The sequence below is a fragment of the Agelaius phoeniceus genome, chromosome Z (assembly GCF_051311805.1).
Source record: "Agelaius phoeniceus isolate bAgePho1 chromosome Z, bAgePho1.hap1, whole genome shotgun sequence".
Taxonomy (NCBI): domain Eukaryota; kingdom Metazoa; phylum Chordata; class Aves; order Passeriformes; family Icteridae; genus Agelaius; species Agelaius phoeniceus.
Window position 1 is genome coordinate 48,908,668 of NC_135303.1, and position 22,406 is coordinate 48,931,073.

The 22,406-nt window shown below is 42.7% G+C and overlaps 1 protein-coding gene across 2 annotated transcripts in view; it reads right to left on the reverse strand.

Moving 5' to 3' along the window:
* Positions 1–22,406, reverse strand: part of TRABD2A (TraB domain containing 2A) — an 83,884-nt gene that overhangs the window by 2,933 nt on the left and 58,545 nt on the right. For both annotated transcript variants that reach the window (XM_077171788.1, XM_054652697.2), the window contains 2 exons: positions 10,013–10,103; positions 2,867–3,118 (listed from right to left, as the gene is read on the reverse strand). In XM_077171788.1, the coding sequence (XP_077027903.1) occupies positions 2,867–3,118; positions 10,013–10,103 (343 nt within the window). The remainder of the gene's footprint in view (positions 1–2,866; positions 3,119–10,012; positions 10,104–22,406) is intronic.

The following is a 22,406-nucleotide window of genomic DNA, read 5'->3' on the forward strand; positions in this document are numbered from 1 at the left end:
ATGGCTTCCAGAAACACATCCAAGATCACCACATTTCAGAGTATTTCCCAGTGGTAGAGAGTACTCTGACATCAGGATGATCAAGAACTGAATTAGAGCATACATAAGCTGAACTCCCATAGTGGTAATACATGATGGAGGAGAGAAATTTGTATGCTCCAGGCTGCTAAGGCCAACTGAACCTGATCTGGGGGAGATCACACACCACAGCAGGCCAGGAGTCAGAAGGGTCAGACACTACACAGGTTGTAGTTCTCTTTGGCAATGGACTGAAAGCAATGCTTGACACCACAGGTGTGCGCCTCACATACCCCCCAGGACTGCAGGGTGCTGTGTAGAACCTGAAGACAAATCTGGACAAAACTAAAAGCAAGTCCACCTAGCAAATACAAAACCAAGTAATTTCTTCTGCAACCAATCTCCGGCTGCTGTGTACCATTCTTATTTCGGTCCACTAAGCAAAAATGCTTTGGGAAATTAAAGGCAATTACAATCCTTTTTAAAAACACTTTACTCTTCCTTACCCAAAGGGCTCCCCGGAAGATCTGAACAATGGCCAGAGAGAAGCCAGCTGGCAGCACATCAAGGAAATACAGCCAGCGGCTGATGCATACAGGGGCACGAACCAAGGCCATTCTGACAAGCGCACTACAACACTACTAAATCACTTGAGCTGCACCTTTCACATTTTCAGGCTCACGGGAGGAATCATAGAATTATGCAGGTTGGAACAGACCTTTAAGATCATCAAGCCCATCTGTAAGCCAGAAAGCTGTGAATGGCCCATTCGTAAGAAACCAACAGCTTTACCGGTGTCTGCACACCCTGAGCAATGTTTGGAGCGAGGGCTGAGACTCGCAAGACTCGCGAGACTGAGCGAGAGGCAGACGTGCCCTGCACAGGTGAGCTGGAGCCCAGAGGTGCTGGATTTCCTTGGGAAGGGATGCTCTGCGAGGTGGGGCTGTCAGCCCAGCCCGGCAGCAGCACGGGCACTGTGGCAGAGCCCAGCAGACAGCCAGGGCTTTACAGAAGCCCAGTGCACGGGTGGGGCTCCTGCCTGAGGGACAGCTGCCTTCCCTTGGCACTATGGGCACAGCAATCTCCCAGGCATCCTTTGTCTTTCTCAGCACTGCCATGCAACATCTCCATCTCCAGATGTTGAAGCTCCTCTCTGCTGCTAAGGAGTCGCCCTACAAAGCGTTTGTCACCTAGCACCAGGGTAAGCTTCTAGCACAAAGGACATCTTAAATAGTAGAGGAAGAAAGGAAACATAAAAAGAAGAAAAGAAAAGCAGCATTGCCTGTTACCATATTTATGCAAGAGTTTCCTAGGCTGCCATCATTGTCTTTGCTTTTGCCTCACTACTTCCTGGCACTACTTCAAATCTATGCAGCCCTAATATGCCTTCAATTTGGTCACAGTAGCACATCTTCCCATCTTCCATCTTCTTCTAAAGGCTTGATACTGCAAGTGCACAGGTGTCTTAGAGTCACTGCCCTCTGACTTCCTGAGCTTTGTGGGAGCAACTGCATGTGAAACACTGAACATGGCATTGTGGAGGCACAGTGGGAGATTAAGACAGATATTTGTTAGCATTTTGACTAAACAGACTATCAACAGAAACTCCAAATATCCATTCACAATCAGCTAGTATAAACTACATTAACAGAAAGTAAATGGTACAATAAGAGACAAAATGAAGTGTGATCAGTATAGGATTTGTTATATTGGTGAATCTTGGACTGTGTGTAGCTCTGTCAGATGACATGTTACATGAGCATTTGTCTCCCAAATAGTTAATATTAAGGCTGAAGGAAGGAGCAAAGAAGGGAATGCGGTCTAAAAGATCTGACAATGGCTGAATGCCTCAAAGAAAACAGCTGCTGCAGCCACTTGTGGCCAGCCTGAGCCACGTATCACTCATAGCAGTGGTACAATTAGGACACAGGGACATGATAGGAAAGGCATAGGAGAACTCTGCTATACTGAGTAATGTGGGGAGCAGGAAGAAGTATTCTTCAGAGGGGGAAAAAACCCAAATAATGTACAGGCTTAGTTTCAAGAACTGTCAGACTTTTTCCATTACCCCCACCTGTCTGGTTGTTTGTGGTATCACAAAAGTTTAATGCCTTCAAGCTGAGTATGGCAGAGATACAAACACACAAAGTACAAAAGAAAGCATATTTGGGCATGTGTGTTTTCTGACAGGAGGGAAACGTTAAGGTATACATTCAGTCACAGGCCTTATACGTAATGAGAGAAATTGGCCTTTTTTTTTTTCTGAGGGTTGCTGTAGTTCTGGTAAGTAAGCTTGATATGCATGAACATCTGCCCCACAACACACTCATTTTTTAATATAAACTCTGCCATCCATTAGGATGTCATGCTTTTTCAGACTGAAATAATACAGAGACTGAAAATACTGCATGAATATTGCCCAAGTACAAGGAGAACATATGTCAGGAATAATAGTTTCCTCATATGCAGCAGCTTTTGTTTAATGATCCAATGCTTTGATCTGTACCATCTACCACTGGACCCAGCCTTCCATGAAAGAGAGGACTGCCATATGCTCACAATCCCTCAAGCCCAAATGGAGAATGATCTAGACAAGACTTCCACTTATTTTATGCCTAGTTTTCTGCAAATCTAGCTATGCAAAGAAAAAAAAGAAAGCTTTTTTTTTGCCACTAAAAGCACAAGAAACCTCATGCAAATGCTTCAGAAAGAATCACAGCAGTGGAGAAGGTCAGATCCTGTCCACAGGATATACCTACCCCTGCAGAAGGTTGAGGGTCTGTATGAAGCCATCGAAGTTAAAGCCCAGTTTGACAAGCCATCCTCCCCCTCCCCAGCCATTAGCTACCTTTCCTCAAGGCGAACCCAGAGGTCGTTAAATTGCCGCAGTTTTTGCTTCTTCTGCTGCTTTTTCTTCTTCTTTTTGTACTTCCTGTCCACTTTCACGAGCACATCAATGCTGTCAGGGAATAGCAGGTGAGGCAGGAACTCTCCCTCCTCCTCTTCCTCCTCCTTCTGGGGGTGCAGTGGGAGCTCATGGGACATGACATAGGGACTGTGTGATGATGAAAAGGCTAACAAGGTTTTGGGAGATTTTCGGCTGGAAGAAAGAGAGAACACAGATAGCATTTAAAAGGGCTTTGAGGCAAAATCCTGTATCAAGGCACATACATATAAAATAGATGTTTCTCCCTGGATGCTCATGTCTCTGCTGTTTGTTCCTGCTCCCTCTTCCTTAAGCCAATATTGATTTTATCATCAAAATAGTACTCTTTAGCAAAAAAAAAAAAACTTTGGAAAAGAGGCAGTCTGTGTCAGTGGAAAGAATGCAGTCTGGATAAGGCTGGAGTAACTCTTGGTAATAAGCTTGCACATCTAGAAAAAGACAAAAACGGAATCACTTCTAAGTCAGAGTCAAACCACACTCCTCTAATCTGATGTGCTGCGGAACACAGACCAGATTATTCCTTTCAACCTTCCTGCCCAGAGCAAACTAACTTGGGTGACAAAGGGAAGGGCAAACAACACAACTAAAGCACACCAGCTGATGAAACCAGGTCTGGATCAGCACCTCTCACTGGTGGAGAAGGTAAGAAACAAGGTAGCTCACAGACCATGACCATGGCTACAGAAACACATCTTGAAAATTACCACCTTTGAAGGGAAAGGCTTAGCATGCCATTAACAGTAACATGGCTGCATGCTGGACCCAGAGAAGGCTGAGGTTCTCAATGACCACTATATGTCAGTGTTCAATGGCAAGTGTTCCAGCCAAGCTGCCCAAGTCAGGAAAGGCAAATGGGAGTATGAAGGCCCTAAGCACAATGTACGAGAGAATCAGGTTTGAGACCATCTAAAGAGCCTGAATGTGCACAAGTGAGTGGGGCCTGATGAGATTCATCTGTGGGTTCTAAGGAAGCTGGCAGATAAGTTGCTAAGCTACTACTAAATAATTTCTGAAAACTTGTGGCACTCAGGTAAAATTCCCAACACCTAGAAAAAGGGAAATATAACCCTCATTTTTGAAAAGGAGAAAGTAAAAGTCTCACCTCTTGGGTGAGGCAAGATCATGGAGCAGATTCTCCTGAAGACTAAAACAAACATGGAAAACAAAGAGGTGATTGGAAACAGCCAACACGGCTTTACCAAGGGCAAACAATGCCTGTTAAATTCGATTATCTTCTCTGATGGGGCTGCAGCACTGATGGATGTGGCAGAGCAACTGCCATCGTCTGCATGGACATAGGCAAAGTGTTTGATATCCAAACTAGATAGACACAGATTTGATGGATGGATTGCTTGGTGGATAAAGAACTGGCTGGAAGGCCGCACACAAAAAACTGTGGTCAACAGCTCCTTGTCCACATGGAAACCAGTGATGAGGAGTCTCCCTCCAGGGTCAGTCCTGGCACCACTGCTGTTCAAGATCAGCGGCATGGACAGTGCGATCAAGGGCACCCTCAGCAAGTTTGGCACCAGCACCAAGCTCTGTGGAGCAGCTAACACACTTGGCAGGCAGCAATGCCATCCAGAAGGGCCTGGACAGGCTGGAGGGGTGTGTTTGTGCAAACCCCACGGAGTTCAACAAGGCAAAGTGCAGGGTCCTGTCCCTGGGTTGTGGCAATCCCAGACACAGCCACATGTTGAATGGAGATTGACAGCAGCCCTGAGGAGAAGGACTTGGGGGTGATGATTGAAGAAAACCTTAACATGACCCAGCCATGAGCCCAGGAAGGCAATGGGACCCTGGGCTGCATCCAGAGCAGCGTGGGCAGCAGGGTGTGGGAGGGGATTCTGCCCCTCTGCTCTGCTCTGGTGAGACCCCACTCAGAACCCTGCATCCAGCTCTGGGGTCCTCAGCATAAGAAGGATATGGTGGAACTGCTGGATCAAGTCCAGAGGAGGCCACAATAGGGACTGGAGCACGTCCCTGTGAAGACAGACTGAAGAAGCTGGGCCTGTTCATCCTGGAGAAGAGAAGGCTGTGTAGAGACCTCATTGCAATTTCCCAGTATCTGAAGGGTCCTACTGAGAAGCTGGAGAGGGATTCTCTCAGGAATTGTAGTGACAGGAGTAACAGACACTCCTGTCTGTTACTGAAGAAGGGATGCATTTAGGACAGGTATTGGGAAGAAATTCTTTACTGTGAGGGTGGTGAAATACTGGAAGAGATTGCCCAGGGAGGTTGTCGTGCCCCAACCCTGGCATTTTTCAAAGCCAGGTTGCATAAGACCTTGCAAGCTGGTCTACTGGGAAGTGTCCCTGACCATGGCAGGGGGATTAGGACTAGATGATCTTTGAAGTCCTTTCCAATCCCTTAACATTCTATGATTCTATGATTAAGGAATCCTTTGGGCCATCAGTCTGCATCAACTGAAAGCAGATTAGTTTTGGCATCACCAAGTTCACTCTCTTCTCATTTTCTTCTTGACGAAGGCAGACAGTACAATGCAGTGGATTCACAGCCTTTACAAAAGATCACATCAGAGGACATGTCTGACACATAAGAGACCAGAGCTCAGCACACAATTGTGATATTGGCTTCTAGGGTTGAATGCAAAAGGGTGTAATGCTGTTCTGCCACTCGGATAAAGCACACCAAGGAGCATGAAATGGTGGTCCTAGTGGGTTTTATGGACAAGTATGGAGGTCTACATGAAAGGGAGGAAACTGAGAAATTGCATCTCTCTCATAAACAGAGCTGAGCTTTGCACACATTTATAGGAAGTAATGATGGAGTGGGAGTCAGACCTTAACCTCCCAGCTGCCCAGACCCTGTATTATGCTGGTAGCATTATTGGGAATTTCAAAGCAGCTCCAGTGAGATATGTACTGAGACTATGGGCATGTACAAACTGTCCTATACAAGACAAATCTTGGAAACGCCAAGTAGAGCTCCCAGAAAAATCTCTCGGGGCTATGACTACTCAGCTTCCTGCAAAGATGATAAATTGAAAAAAAACAACAATCAGCTTCACTGTGATTATTGAAGCTGTTTCTTTATTTTTAGAGCAAGCAACATCTCATCTATACTCCAAGGCAGGCAGTCTGCAGTATTCTATTCATTCATGGTTTTGCTGGCCCACATTTCTCATTGTTTGGAAAACAAATTTCCCTTGTTACTTGTTTGTGAGCACAAAACCACAAACTCAAACCAGTCTATGTGTACACAGAACCTAACAGGAATATCTGACTGATCTTTATGCCTACTTCATAAAGAGAAGAAATGCAATAGTCTTTTGTAACAAAAGTGCAGACTGTCTTGGGCTGAAATTCAGGAAAGTAACAGAAAACCACAGACCATCGAGCAGAAACCTGCCTTTAATCAATGAAACTTCCCTAGAACTGTGTTCCTTTTTCAGCTTCCAATGACATGAAAAGGAGGTGGTCTGGAAGGAGGCATATTTCGGCATGGGTGCACTTTTAAAGCTAGCCCATCACTCTATGCACACTTATTTGACAGAAAATACAGGGTAGTTCCTGGAGAAGGGGAAATGAAGTTGTGGACTAGAACATTGAGAGAGTAGATGGAAAACAAAGAAAATTTGTCTTATTTGCTGCAAGGAAAATCAGAGTGATCACATGTTTTTTGAGAGAGTCTGCTGCAGAACGGACCCTGGTTATCAATCTCATTCAAAATCATTGCAGTGTCACACATTGTCACACTTCATTGCCTCTGGACTGTCATCACCCTTCAGCTCTCATCCTCAGCTGCTTCACATCATCCACTCTTTAACTCCACCTTGCAGAGTGATGAACTCTCATTAGCTCTCTCCAGCAACCTGATTTAATCTGTTTCAAGATCTTCTGCCCATGATTCCCTTTTCCACCATTTCTCTTCACTGTTTTGTTCCTTAACTAAGTCACAGAGCGGGTAGGACCTCACCCCTGTAGATTAGAGTGCCATGCTGCCTGCAGCCTTCCCTTCTGAGCCCATGGCCACACATGCTGTAGCTCAGCACTGCTACAGGTAGATGACCTGCACACTGCATGGACAGACATTTATTCTGATAGATGCAGCCTCAGACACATCCATATTCCAAACCTCCTTTGCAACACTTCCTGCAGGCAATTCTTCTAGAGACCACTGGAAAAGGAACAGATTCAAAAGCCCATCCTTCTTCCCCCCAGGTGAATTTCCCATCACAGCAGCTAAGGGAGAGTCAGCAAGCACCTTAATTATGGCTGCAATTGTGTTGAATATTTTACAATATATTACTATATTCTAAAATCAGGAACAAGAGTTAAAGACCAAAGTGAGTCAGAAGGAGCTTGACTAAACTTGTGGTACTATTTATAAACTGTTCTTTGCCATACTGCCTGCTTGGGGCACCTCTTTTGCCTTCCCTGCCTGGGAGAGACCAGGGAGAAGGAACCTTTCTGTCTCCAACTAGGGACATCCACCCCATTTGCTCTGCAGATGGAAAGTACACCTCAGGCAGCCCTGCCTGCTACAGGAAGATGAGCATGACTATCCTGCATTCTCATTGGTTCCTACACACAGATATCTACAACATATCTCACAAGGAACTTTTTGTTTAGCCAGAGCACAGGAAGCAGCAGACTGTGCTGCTACAGCAAAACATCACATTGCAGGGAAAGGAGATGACTGCAGACTTCCTCCTCCTTGTATTTTAGGATCTCTCAACTAATATACCTACTGTGTCTGACACCAGAGCAGTCATTTAAACTCTCTGTCTCAGTTCAACCACTTGCCTTTTTACCTTGTCTCAGTCATGAACAGTAAATAGTCCACAGGTACTGACTGGACTGTGTGCAGCACTACATAGGACAATAGCTGGATACAGCTCCACATTTACGTGAGCAGCACTGGGTTTCCTGTCTAGACTGCTCTGCTATTTGCCCCTAGAACAAGCCTTGGATAGCAATTAAGTGAAATCTTCCTTCCAAGCCCTAGGACTCTGACAAACTCTTTCCACAGGTCCTTTCCCTCACTTTAAATGCTCTTTTCCTTTGAACCCACATTTTTCTTAAAATGCATTTAATATTTTTAAATCTGTTTCCAAGTCATCCAGAAATGCCAACAGTGAAGTGCCATCTTGTTACTCAGGTATAGTATCAAGTCTCCAGGGAAGGTGTTCTGTCCAATAGTCCTAATAAGAGGTTTAAGATGCAACTGATGCCAAACTGAGGGCTTTCAAAGGCACAAGAGGCTGAAAAATGAACTCCCACAATGTGGCTATGGAACTGGGTGCCCAGCTACTCCAAGTAATCTTGATACCAGCCTTCCTGATAAGTGAAAATCTATCCCTCCTTTATTCAGTTGTCTGCCCTTACAGTTACATCTTTACAGAGCAGTATCAGATCTTGTTTATCCTCAGGTACCTATTAAGCTATCTTTCTTAAAGCTTTAAGAAGCTGCTGTAGCTGTTTTTAGGAATAACTAAGCTAAGAATGAAAAAACATGAAAATATCAGTGCAGGCTGTTTTGGGTTTTTCTTTGTTTGTTTGTTAGCTTTTAATCATCCTTACAAGCACTGATTTTCTAGCACAACTCCAGTGTCACAGAATCATTAAGTCTTGTGCTTAAGCACAGGTGCTTCTCCTTGTCAGACCACATGCCCACTGATAGAAACAGGGTTAGGGACTGGCATTCATATAATCATGGGCCAAGTCTTGAATCAGTTTTTTTCAGTGCATGTAGAGTTAATGATGTATGTCCATATTAAGAATCATTGCAGAAACACGACCTGCCAGAATTTCAATATCATGTTTTCGGACAACAGCAAAGGTGGCATGAAGAGAAAAAGGAAGCAATCAGAGTATGAGAAAAACAGCTGTTATTAACTTGAACCACACCTGTAGAGCCCTTGGCACAGACCAAGACCCAGCACTGTGCCCTCTGCACAAATCCTATCAAAAGGCAGTAGTCCTGCCTGAGAGTCCCACATCAGAAATGTGGGGAAGGAGGGACAGAGATGTAAACAGGGACACTATGGCCAGCAGAGAGGATAAAAGGAAAACAGTACTGTAATTGAGACCAATTTCCAATTTTCTCCTTTGTGGTTTTTAGGAGAGAAGAGCAAGTATGTCTGACAGCTACATGTTTGGTAAGAGTCTGGAGAAGGGGAAAGCAAAGATTGCAGACCCTAAGCTGGTGGCAAGAATTCCAGGAAGAGGTGAGTCAAAGCACAAGTAATTCTCAGTAGAGAGTGGAGGAGGAGATTATCTGGCATTCTCTAGTTACTGAAACCATGGAGGTGGATAAAAGCATCCAGTGAGAGATAAAAAGAAGCAGGAAGGGTATATCCCAAAGGACAGCTGCAGGATGAACCAGAACAACAAGTACCTTAGCTGAAAAATGCAGAAGAAAAGAGGGGACATGAAAGCAATCAGTCATAGACACAGCTTGCAAATACTCTGGGCAATCAGATTCCAGGCTGGGAGAGAGTAAAAAGAAATAATAAAAAATAGCAGTTTAAAAGAAGGGCATTATTTAAAGGCAGGGGAGTCAAACATAAAAAAGAGAGGAAAGAGAAACCTGGGAGCCTGTGTGATACAAGACAGCATCCAGATCTGATGAACCAAGCATACATAATCTGTGGCTGTTCATTTAAGAGTTAAAAACTTACAAGGATAGAAATTTTATTAACAAGAAAAACAAAAAACCAAAAAAATACAAAAAAACCCCAACAAACAAACAAAAAACAAAACAAAACAAAAAAACCAAAACCCCAAACCCACAAAAAAACCACCACAAAACCAACAACAACAAACCAATAAACCAAAGAGCCCCAACCCCAACAACAAAACCCAAAAAACAAACAAAATAAACAAAGAAAAAAGCCCCACCAAAACAAAACCAAATAAAATCCCCTTTCCAAACTAGCTCATGGAAGAGAAAAGCAAACTGCTGGGAAGGAGAGAAAAAGCCTAGCTCCCTCTTAGTTATAATTCCAGCTACCATTCCTACTTCATAATTGTTTACAAACTCCCCCCAATGGCTGCTCAGCTAGGTAAAAGCATGCATTACTTGTTGACGGCTTGTCCAGCTGGAGTGTGTTCTACTTCATACCCTTCTCTCCTCAAAACATCAATCACTGTGTTGTTGCCCATGAAATGACCTGCAGTTAAAAGAAAAATGACATCAGAACTCACCAACCACATGGAACGAGGGAGAAGAACAACAAAGTCCTTCCTCATCACGGGAGGTGCCACACTCAAGGCAGGCAGGGCTTTATCACTCCCCATCAACATGCACCAGAAACACAGGATCTCTAATGAGTGATTGCTGAACTTTCCCAAGGTCACTCCAATTACTACATTGTGCCTTTCTAAAATGCAGATGTGATTGCAATTACTCTGGTCCCACAGGTTGCTGCATAATGGGCTGCCCAGGGAGGTGGTGGAGTCACCATCCCTGGAAGTGTTTAAGGAAAGAGTGAATGCGTCACTTAGAACCATGGTCTAGTTGGCATGGTGGTGGTTGGGCAAAGGTTGGACTTTATAATCTTAGACATCTTTTTCAACCTGACTGTGTGATTATCAGGCCATTGTGGATTACTTGAGGGAATAAGAGATGAAGTTTGGACACTCCTGTTCAAAAGCAGCAGTGAGTCTCCTACTGGTGGTGATGCACAGAAGGTCAGAATCTGGCCAAAACACTCTCCACCCTGAAAGCCAACGACTTAGACCATCAAATGGACCAACTTCTTCATTATATGCCACTGGGGCCAGAAACTTGACCTCAGCTGCACTGATGAAAGGACTCAGTTTTAGAAGGACTTAGATAGTTCTGCTCTCATTCTGTGATTTACATCTCTACTCCATTTTCAGACAGCTGTCATGGCTGGTAAGATTGTACTTTGGCATCATAGTGAATAAATGACTACTCAAAGACTGCAGGAGCTTTCCTGACTGTATGCTCTGCTCACAGAATAGCTTCCACCATCACTCTAATCTGTCATCAGATCAGATTCTGCTGAGAAGCAGAAGAAAGAGAGAACAAAGAGAGAACAAAGGCCTTGCACATGCCCTCATAGATCCAGCTTTCATAAAACATTTCTTCATTTAACAGCCTACATAAATTAGAAGAATCTCCAGAAGAACTGTTTTCTGATAATACTGTTCATAAATACATGGCAATAGAACCAACAGAATTATTCTAGTAGCCAGGGAAAGCAAGTTATAAAGAGAATTCTAATAGAGCTGAGAATATCAGGAGACTAAACATAAGGGATTAATGACTTTTCATTCCAAAAGGGGTTGAATGAACTGGAGTACTAAAATTCCAGTTTGTCATGCCACAACAGCAAACTACTTATGATGTACCAGCTTAAGGCATGAGTTGGATGGTACCATTTGAGCACAAGATGAGCTTCCCCCCAGAGCCTAAGAGCATAAACCAATCTAGCTCAGATGAAACCTTTAAACTGAACACTGCAATGCACACCCATTGGGTACCATATTTTCTCAGACAGTAAATGGATTTTGCCCCACCTCCTCAGATTAAATTTTGTCTTCAGAAGGAGCAAAGCTTATGTACTATTATGTTGACCTAACCTAATACTGAGGGTATCTGTTGCCTCAGGATGGCTCAGCTCCAGGTACAGCTAAGCAAGAATTCCATCATGTCAGCAAAAAAGACCAGGTGCAGCAGGGAACAGGAATGACTGCAATGAAATATTGTAATTGAGTAAAATTAGCAACTGTAAAACAAACACTAGGTATATGAGATGCCAGACCTAGCTTCCATCTCTCACCTTCAACACAGAGGAGAGGTCTGTGCAAAGGGAAGGGGAGAGGGATTCATTCCTCCTTCCCTACCTCCACAGCAGATGAAGGGGTGCTTCCAAAGGGTGACGCACTCCTTTCAAATGACAGGCAGGTTGGTCAGCTTGGACTTGTAGAGAAGTCCCTCTCAACTGACAAGGATAGGGGCAGTGTATATTCCAAATTCAGATGAGGCATTCACCTCATGCAGGCAACGATGCATGAGCCAAATCTCATCTTCAGAAGTGAAAAGCAGTGCCAAGTCTCTGAACTCATATTTTCCTAATCCAAATCTTTCAGAAGGAAAGGGACAAGACATAAAGATAAGCAATCTATGGGGCAATGTATGGTCTTAAAATAATTTTCCTTGAGCCAGTTTAAGAGCTTACAGTTACATGGATTTCATGTATGAGTGAGCTACTGAATAGCTGCTCATGCCACACCATTTAACATACTACTCCTCCATCAATCTTCAGTCATCCTTGCTCAGAGCAGTGATTTAGACTGGAATGTAGGAAATCACTGTAGCACATGGATGAATCCCATTTCAATAAGTCAAATTGCTTGAGTGATTTTCTGTAGCTGGGCTCTTTATTTTAAATTTAATTTAATGCAGTGATAATAATATATTTTTTATCACAGTTATCTGTACATACTTCCACGGAGTGCCTTTGCTCACTGTTGCCAAGGCAATGAGCTATGTCTGCATGTGAGAGAAAAATGATGGGCTGATATTGTGCAAAAGAGAACAGACCAGTTGAATAAATATGTGTGAAAGAGATGCATACAAATACAAACAGGTATGGGATATTAGATTTTTCACAAGACGTGATCAGTCAGGAGTCACTCAGGCTAGGAACATAAAGGGTTGGGTGATGCAGTATTCACTATCCAGAAGGCAGGCCATTCACTCTTCATGAGACAAAGCTTGTTTGTGGCCCAGAGGATCTACAGGTTCAACTGAGTGAGATGCAAGATTTAAAAAGTGGCAGAAGGGTGAGAGTCTGAGGTACAGAACTCTATCAGGAGCCTCTCTAGAGTCAGAACTTTTGCGTCATTACTGGGGGCCATCACAAAAAGCAATCAGTGGTGTATGAGAGATCAGATTGTCAAAAACAACAGTAAGAAACACAAGAAAGAGTCACTCCCCAAGGTTTAAGATGAAGCAGCTATTGCTGCAAGGGAGACTTAGATGATAAGTCATGCGGCAGGGTGCAGGCTTCTTTCACCTGTTTCTATTTTAGCCTAACACACTTGAATGCTCCCCAAAAGAAAGGCCCTGGGCTCTGTCCTATCAGAAAGCTTGCTCTTTTCTTTCTGTACATAGCCCTGCATTATCCTCACACCACTAGGTGAAGAGATGCCTCCAAAAGGTCAATTTACTCTGGCAGGGGGTGGGGAGTCATGAATCTTTATTCTTCTATGTTCAAGCTCAAACAGAAACTAGGAAGCTGTTGTGTGGACCAGCTCAGCCATGCACACTACTGGAGAGTAAATAAGACCCAGGCCTTTAATCTGCACTGAAAGGAGATGGCATGCAGGGACCCCAACAGGCAATATGCTCAAAGAACAATGCAGTTGGACCAATGCGCACTTGCAGACTTGACCAGGCTTTGTGTGCTTCTGACCTTCCTCAACAGCCATACCCAATCCTGCAGAACACAGGCTCCTACTGCCCTGAAACCTGTCTCCTGCTTGCAGCTTTTACTGTCAGGCGCTTGCAGAGCTGCTTCTGTAACCGTGCCAGTTTGGGTAAGTTTTATCTAGATGACCGGGTTTCAGCAGAGATTGTTGAACCCAAATTTGAGGCATTGGGAGTCTGAAATATTTCTGTGTCTAGCAAAAGGAGTTAAGAAATACTGCATGACAAAGTTTCTGTTTCTGTTAATAAATTTTAATTTTTCACCAAAACCAAGTCTGTAAGACTAATGAAAACTATACTCCTCTCTGAATTTCAATAAAATTGTCTATTCCAAGAAGATAAATAAAGTTCTTTGACCTCTTAGAGTTGTGTAAAAGGAAACCCCCAAGTATACATAATTCTGTGTTTTCTTTAGTAGAAAGATGGCACTTCCCATCCTCCCCAAAAGCATGTCAAGACCTCACCATTTACAAACATCCCAAGACAATGAATCACTGGACATACATGTAAAGACACCAAACTGTTTGTTAGGAAATCTGATCTTGACTGCTGACTTCCAAGATGTTGTGGGAACAGCTAAAGCCCAGAATTATAGCACTGCAATCACAAAACAGCACAAATTAGCCCAGCCACTGGGGACATCATAAAGCTGGATGTTTATTTGGACTACAAGCACTTGAATGGACTTTTGGGGCCAGAGACTCTATGCATCACTGAAACAAATACTTTCAAGAAAGTCTCAGAGGTATGGATCTTACAATTATTTAGAAACCTCCTGGAAATGCTTATGGCAATTATCATCTGCATTCATTCTTCATAACTTCGCCTTTAACATAAACACAGTTATACTTCTTAAGTACACACTTGGATGCAGAACTTGGGAGTAATTTTAACCCAGCTAGTACAATCATGGAAGAAAAAAGCTATACAAAGTATTTATTACGATCCAAAGCAAAAGAAGGAAAGCAGGTGATGTGATCAATTCAATTACAAATCAGTTTCCTTCATACATATGCTTTCTGCACACACTTTTCAAGAGGAAGACACTGTTTTCAAGCATGAGTATGATACACCCATGTGTAGCAAGCTCACACTTATCACTTCTCCCAGAATCAGAGGAGGAACAGTTGCATTAGATAATTCAAGCAACATATGCAAAACAGAGCCACCAGATAAGTGGCTGGACTTCCAAATCTGCCATTTAAGTGTATCAAATGCAAGACATGTAATACTAAATCCAGTAAATTCTTGCTTCTCACAGTATTTCCAAGTCCAGAAAAGGCCAGGTACCAGAACAGAAACCAAAGGACAAAGAGCATGGTAGTCTCACAAATACTGCAGGGAGAAGGAAATGACAAAGATTGAAAGGGATGAAGTGGCACCAGTGATACTGTAAGTCAACTTAAAGAATCCCTGAATTCACATTAGGTGTAGCAGTATAAGGATGTTGCATTAAAACACTTCTGCAGGCTTGCAGGTCAAATCCCACACAAACAGCCCTCCCATGCCTTCCTGTATTTTTCAGACTGCAGACCTCCAAAGAAAATCCTTACTTTGATTACCTACAAGATGAAATATTTATGAAATACTACTCCATAAACTTTGAACCAAGGTTTTATCCTACTGAGGCCATGATAAGTGTTTGTCCACAAAAAACATGATTTTGTGGAAATCTTTTATTAGTACAAAGTCTTAGTGGACCATACTTCGCTACTCTTAAACAAAACAGGAAAATCTGGTGGGTACAATTGTGGAACAGTGGTGTCTCTAGAAAGTGCTTTCCCTAGACATGGAAAGGCTTAAAGCAAGTGCCTCAAACTTAAATTCACTCAGGAGGAAAAAATATAATCTTCCATTTCTTCAAAAGTGATGTGGTTTGCTAATTAACTCACCTACGTAACTTCTCAAAGTAGTAGATGTTGTGCAAGTGGCCTTGTACAACATGGCAAATACCATGGAAAAGAAGCATGTGGAGTTACAATTTGAATGAGCCAAAATGAAGGTATTTTTCTTGAGAAAGATAAGAAGATATTAATCTACCTATTTCTGTTGAAAATTAGGCCTCTTAAATGTAAGACGTGAGTATTTTTTACCTCAGGGATTCCCATTTTTACCCTTAGGCAAGTCAAACACCCTAACAATCACAAAAAAATAGTGGGAAAAAGCTTTTTCACTGATTATGAGACTGAATTTATAGCTAAATTAACAGAGAAGAAAAGTTTACATGCCCATATTGCTTGTTTTGTAAAAAAAAACAGTTCAGAGAAACAGTTTATATACAGGCAGCCTTAGCTAGTGGGTATCCATTTACTGTGAGTTTTCCTTAGGTTATGAGACAAGAAGACCCTTACAGAGGTGCTACGCTAGCAGCCAGCACTATGTTACCAGTAAGGGAAGGAATTACCAGTGTAATACCTGAACTACACTACTCACAGACACCTCTGCCACTGAACCTGCTCCCATTACACACCACTCCTTCCTTTCCTGCAAAAAAGTTATCAAGGACTTGAAATTCCCCTAGCTCAAAACACACATTACGTGATGAAAGTTTTCCCACTTTAGTTGCCCAGTAAAGGCAGTAATGGGCATACCCAGCACTGATAAGAAGACTGTCAGTACCTGAGCAGAAACAGCACAGTATTTTGGCCAGGCTGATTTTGACAGCTGTTCTAATATATTGGAACAGAGGTGACTGTCTCTAATGGAGAAATGCAAAGCTTTCTTCATTTCGGTGTCAGAGATGTCAGGAGTAGTGCCCTTCATGTGAACCCTGCGGCGCTGGATGTGGGTCCTGCCTCCACACAACATTATCTTTCCCCTTCAGGGGTTGTTGTTCTAATAAACCCTGTCATTCTGAAGACTCAAAGAGCCGACTAAGGAAAACAGTCTCAAAGCTGCTGGGTTGTATCTGGCATTCTCAGATTACAGAGGTACAGGCACACCTTCAGGCACTCAGCCTTTCCTTCCATCCAAGGAAGTTAAAATGCTGCTGCATTCCAGAGACACAAGCATGCAGGCAATCAGCAAGCCCTTTGAGCCCAGGGAGAAGTGAGGTGGCCCCACAGGACTCATTTAATCTGTTTTTAAAATCTATTTTATCACTACATTGTCTCCTGCTCCTCCCACCAGCTTTTTTTTTACCTCTTCCACGTTCCACATACATTCACCCTCTTACAGACTTTTCATGAACTTATTCATTAAACATTTCAATTCTTTAACATAAGGCATAGGTAAATCTACATCCCCTGTGGAGCCCATATCTGCAATTCCAAATATACTGATGGCAGCTTCAAATTTTCCATGGTGGATTCTGAATTCCCACCAAATTTCAAAGTGATATCTCATTTCCCTGAGCAATTTTTGCATTCCCATGGCAAGTGTTTGTTTGGTTTTGTTTTATGGGTATAAACACCCATACAAGCTGGACAGAAACATCCTGGGCTTTTACATCTTTGACTGCTTTTTACACCCACTGCTGACAGATCCTTTCTCCCATCTTTTTTTACCCAGAGACAAAAAATCTTGGTCTTCCTGCATAATTTCACATCTAAAGATTCCAGATGGAACAGAAAATGTCAAGAAGTAAGACTGAAGAGCTCTACACAGAAACAGCACCACCTAACACATCACTCAGATTCAGCACACTTGCTCCTTTTTGTTTTGTTTTGGTTTTTTTTGTTGTTGTTGTGGGGGTTTTTTGTGGGTTTTTTTGGTGTTTGTTTTGTTTTGTTGTGGGGGGGTTGTTTTTGGTTTTTTGGTTTTTTTTTTGTTGTTGTTGTTTTTGTTTTTGTTTTGTTTTTTCTTTTTATGACACAAGGATTGATGGAAAAGGGTTTAGACATGCCTATGTGGCACCTAAGGCTGACACAAAACTGACCTCCCACATCACAAGGATTGCCTCAAAACCTGGAGAAGCTGAAGGAAGCCATTTGGTGGACTACAGCAGACTGGGATAACCATTGGTGGTAACACATTCTGTCTGGGAAAAAAAACAGTCAGTCCCTGGAGATTTGACTCCATACAATCAGACTAATGCCAAATAAACACGTTTGTTATTTCCTTTAGTAATTAGAAGAAATGGTAGCTGAAGAAGTTCTCACCAATATCCTTTTTTTCTTTGTGTTAATGGTGGCTTACCAACATCCAATACACTTTAAAGCCTCAGAATGATGTTTTTTTCAGGAGCAAGGAAAAATAGCTCTAAGAGAAAAAGGAATTTTCCAGTGTTCTCAAGATTAAGAGGACCAGCTTCTGAGGTTGTCAAATCAGCCAGCCTCTCTCACTGAAGTCAGTAATTTCTTCCATAGGGATATAAGGAATCTTAGATCCCTCTGTACTTCTTATTCATGAACTGACACTTTGGAGTTTCTCAACTGTTCAAAGAGGCAGGAGAGACTAGAGGGAATTTAAACTTGGCTCCTAGAAACCTGGCTTCAGCAGAGGTCTTGTCTGTCAAAATAAAGTCAAGATCTCAAGCCATTAATTATGCTTCCTCCTACAAAATAAAAACGCCAACACTTTTTTTTTTTCTGTCTTATTCTTCAGCTCCTCCAAGAGAAACCATAAGTAAGCTAAAGGAATAAAATGGAATAAAATGACCATGCTGAACAAAAACCCATCTAGAATTGAATCTGGTTAGAAACATCAAGGGGAACATGGAACACCACTACAGGCACGTCAGCAGTAAACTGTAGACTAGAGAAATATAATCTAAGCACCGAAGGGGGCAGAAGACCTGATGGCAAAGAATGTGGAAAAGGCCAAGTGAAAAATGTCTCTGTTACTTTATTTAGTGGTCAAACCTACCCTCAGGAAGCTCAGGTTCCCATGACTAGGGCAAAAGTCTAGGGCAAAGAAGGTTCACTATGGGTGGAGAAGGATCAGGTTATGGAACATTCAAATAGACCAGCCATGTTCCAGTCCCTATAGGATACATTCAGAGAAACTGTGTTAGCTTGCTTAATGTCAGTAGAGGCCACTCTCAATTGCCTTCAAAAGGTCATGGCAAGTGGGGAAGGTCCCTGAGGACTCAAAGAAAGCAAGGGTAACTCTTGTCTTCAAGAAGCACAGGAAGAAGGATCTGGGGAATTAAAAACTGCTCAGCAACACCTCTGTTCCTGGGGGAGGTGGTGGGGCAAATCAGCCTGCAAACTGTTTCCAAATGTGTCAGCGATAAGCAAATGGTTGGGAGGGGTCAGTATGGCTTTATGATGAGAGAAAACTCAGTTCATAAAGTTCAGCAAATCAAGTTCTGCACCTGGGCAGGAATAGCTTCAGGCACCATGACAGGCTGAGCACCAGCTGGCTGAAGACTAGTTTGGCAGAAAAAGATGTGGTGCCTTGGTGGTCATCAAGCAGGCCTTAAGCCAGCAAGGTGTCCTTGTGGCAAAGGCAGCCAATGGCCCCCTGGGCTGTGTGAGGGGAAGTGCTGCCAGCAGATTGAGGGGGGTGATCCTTTCCTGCACCTCAGCCCTGGTAACACATAGCTGGGTCCATCCAGAGTCTAGATGGGTGCTTCCCAGTACAAAAGAGATGAGGACATACTGGAGAGAGTGCTGCTAAGGGCCACAAAGAAAATGAAACTATTAGAACATAATTGTGTGTAATTCTAGGAGAGACTGAGACTATTCTGTCTGGACAAGAGAAGGCTGGGGGTCAATAACTTATGCATAAATACCTCATAGGAGGTTGCAAAATAGAGCAGAACTTCTCCCAGTAGTAATGTTCCATGAAAGGACAAGAGGCAATGGACAAAAACTGATATTCAGAAAGTCCAACTTAAACATAAGAAAAAGCATCTTCAGTGCTTAAACACTAGAAAAGATTACTCAGAAAGATTCTGGAGTCTTCATCTTTGCCCATACTCCAGTCCTAGGAAAACTGTGTGCTCTATATGATCCTGCTCTGAGCACAGGGATGAATCAGACAATTTCCAGAGCTCTCTGCCAGTATCAACTATCCCTTGACTCTGGGAAGGTTTAGCCAGCATGCAGCACCCTTGTAAAACTTGGACAAGTGGTAAAACTCTCCACAGTACAGCAAGAAAATGCAGTTCTCACTTTGTCAGTGTTCCCTTTCTAGACAGACCAGAAACCTATGGCATTACCTGGCTGGCTGGCTACGGAATCACATGTGCCATCACTCTCATTGGCTTAGCATCCAGAGCCTGAACATGCCACTCCAGAATGCAGTGAAATCAGAAATGCATTGGGAAGGAAGACTGTTGGTGAAGGATTATAGCTGGCTTTGCTTCACAAGTTCTACCACTGGCAAGAGGGAGTAGGCCTGGCTTGTTACCCTGGTGCTGCCATACATAAAGGCCTGTCCACAATTAAGACAAATTTTTATTGAACATAGCGGAATGCTGCTGGCATTGCCAGCTCTCTCTTCCCATGCTTTCCTCTAATTCCCTCAAAGAGACTTACTTTGGCTTGAAACTTTCCTTGTTTGCACTCTGGCCAGAAGCAAAGTGTTTTGGATCTTTTCAGCAAAATCTGCTGGTTTTTAGTTCTCCGCTTTGGCGCAAATTACTTCCAAACAAAAATAGTTCCAGAAATGAGCTCTGACTGTGAAGCATTTTTGACAAATATAGGGAGAGTCTGCCTGATTGTTTTTTAAAAAGGCATAAAATGTAATGAATCTAATGATCAAATTGATTATGGCCCAAATTATCACACATAATTCAATGTAAGAAGTTAACATCTATAGCCATGCAGCTATATCAAGACCTAAAAAGGGAGGAGACTTCTTTTGCACAATGTGTTACACCTGTCTAAATCCCATCAATCCAGTTAGCATATAAAATAAATCAGTATTTTCTAATTTTCCTCTGTTTAAAATAAAAATACCAAGAGTAGTTTAAATAACAAGAAAAGGTACATGTAATACCACAGTCACCCACAAACCATGATCTTGCTTGCATATAATTGATGATAAAAGTTGTTTTTTCAGTGGTGTTTTGTTAATTAAAAGACTGAAGTTTCCTTACAAAAAGCCTAGCTGTTTTTCTCACAGGGTGAAAAAAATCTGTAAAGAAAACAACTGTAAGTCTTCTCTACTAACTGGGAGACCCTTAAATATCCTACTACCGTTTTAATACAACCTTGTCCTGCAGGTTATAAGCTACTGCTAGGAGATAACTTTCTTCACTGGTGGTCAGAAGAGGGCAAGCCACCACGCCATCATGATTTATTTCCATTCCTATAACCTTTTTTTTCTGCTTCTCTTTTCCTACTACTCATTCTAACCTGCTTTGTATGAGGACTTTCCTGGAACCTTTTCACAGTAATTAACAGCAGTACAATTCCAAACAATGCTTAAAACTGATCACAAGATATTTGTTCATCTTCACTGCTTGCTGGCATAAAAATAACTCTTCCACATAATTATCTATCACATACAGCAATCTGCATAAGCAAACGGCTGAATTAGCTTGCTGGAAAACAACGAAAGACTGCATTCATAATTGCAATATGCACTCAGGAAACTTCAGAAATCTGTAAAAATTGATCTGTTTTCTGCAATATATCCTGTGATGGTACTTCTCGTTTAGATGCTTAATAAGAAACAAATGAAACAAATAAACAAATGAACAAAAACCCACCAAAAAACCTCATGCAGCCAAACAAGGGTGTAATCAAGAATTGTGCTGCTAAATGTGGGAGGCTGGCACTTTCCTTTGAACAGAACTATTTGGATGAGCAGATGAGAACAGAGTACAGACTGGTATCAAAGCCAGAGAGTAATTAGAGACAATTTCAAAATCAGTCCAAAGTCCCCAGAGAAGACAGGGAAGCTGTCTGGGTTCAAAAGTATGATGGAAAAGCATGAGAAGAGCACACCGGGTTCTTGGAGATCAAGCCATGTACACATAGCCAAAGATCAAGGGTGTTCATTTAGGCACAAGGCTCCTGGGAGTGCTGCAGTATAGAAATGTTGGGAATCAGGACACAGAAAAGGCGGAACTGGGAAAATAAAAGGAAAAAGAAAAGCAAGATTCCAGCAAGCCTGGGAAAGGATTTTAGTACTGCCATGAATGCTGAGAACAAGAAAGCTGAGAAATTAAGGACAGGGATCTGTCCTGCTCCTGCAGTGCTTCTGGGCTCTGAGGCAGTGCTGTGCACACCTGTGACATTGAAGGCAGTCTGGGCAGAGGGGCAGGAACAGAAAGAAATTGATGGAAGGGGAAACAAATGACAAAAAACCATCTAACGACATGTGATTTGCAGCTGCTGGGATTCAGACTGTGTGCAAGGAGGGGAAGAAGCTCTCTCCTATCAAAGGATCTTGCTCTTGGGACATGTCAGAGCAACACATATGTCTGCTTACATGGGCTGCTCGTCACTCAAGCTGTGATGCAGTAACCAAAGCCTAAATATCTGCAACTGGCTTCCTGACAGAAGAGTAGCTACCTGCAACAGATGCAACTTGGACCTGGGGCTGGCACATGCTTTTGTCAGAAACATCAGTGCAGCAGGTTCAAATGTGGTCAGGACTTCAGCAGTGGAGTGCAGCAACGCCCTGATCTTAGCCTACAGAGTATATACAACCAGGGCCTGCTTAATTGTTCTTTGTCACAGCAAGTTGCACAGAGCAGTGATACTGCAGGAAGACTGCAAGTTACAATCTTCACACACATCTGAACAAACATGGTCAGCCACCTTTCCTGACATCTCAGCTCTCACACATTTGGCCCTTGTTATGGTAAATTTGTAACCACAACTCCCTGTTGCAAACACAGAAATTCTCACAGACTCTGAAAACAAATGCCTTTAGTGTTTAAGTAAGTATTTCCCTTGCCTTGTCTAGATCTTTCATCCTCACTAAAGCAATATGCACTGAGACTAGAAAACCACACATGGATGCTGACACCAGTCTCAGTTTTCCCCCTTTCCCAAAGGCCATATGGCTTATGGCGGAGGGGATGTGATACTTCTCTGGGAATTAGCACCTGTCTTTTTTAACGTTGATCCTAACTTCTTCCTTTCCTTGGAGCTAGAGTAAAAGATGGGAG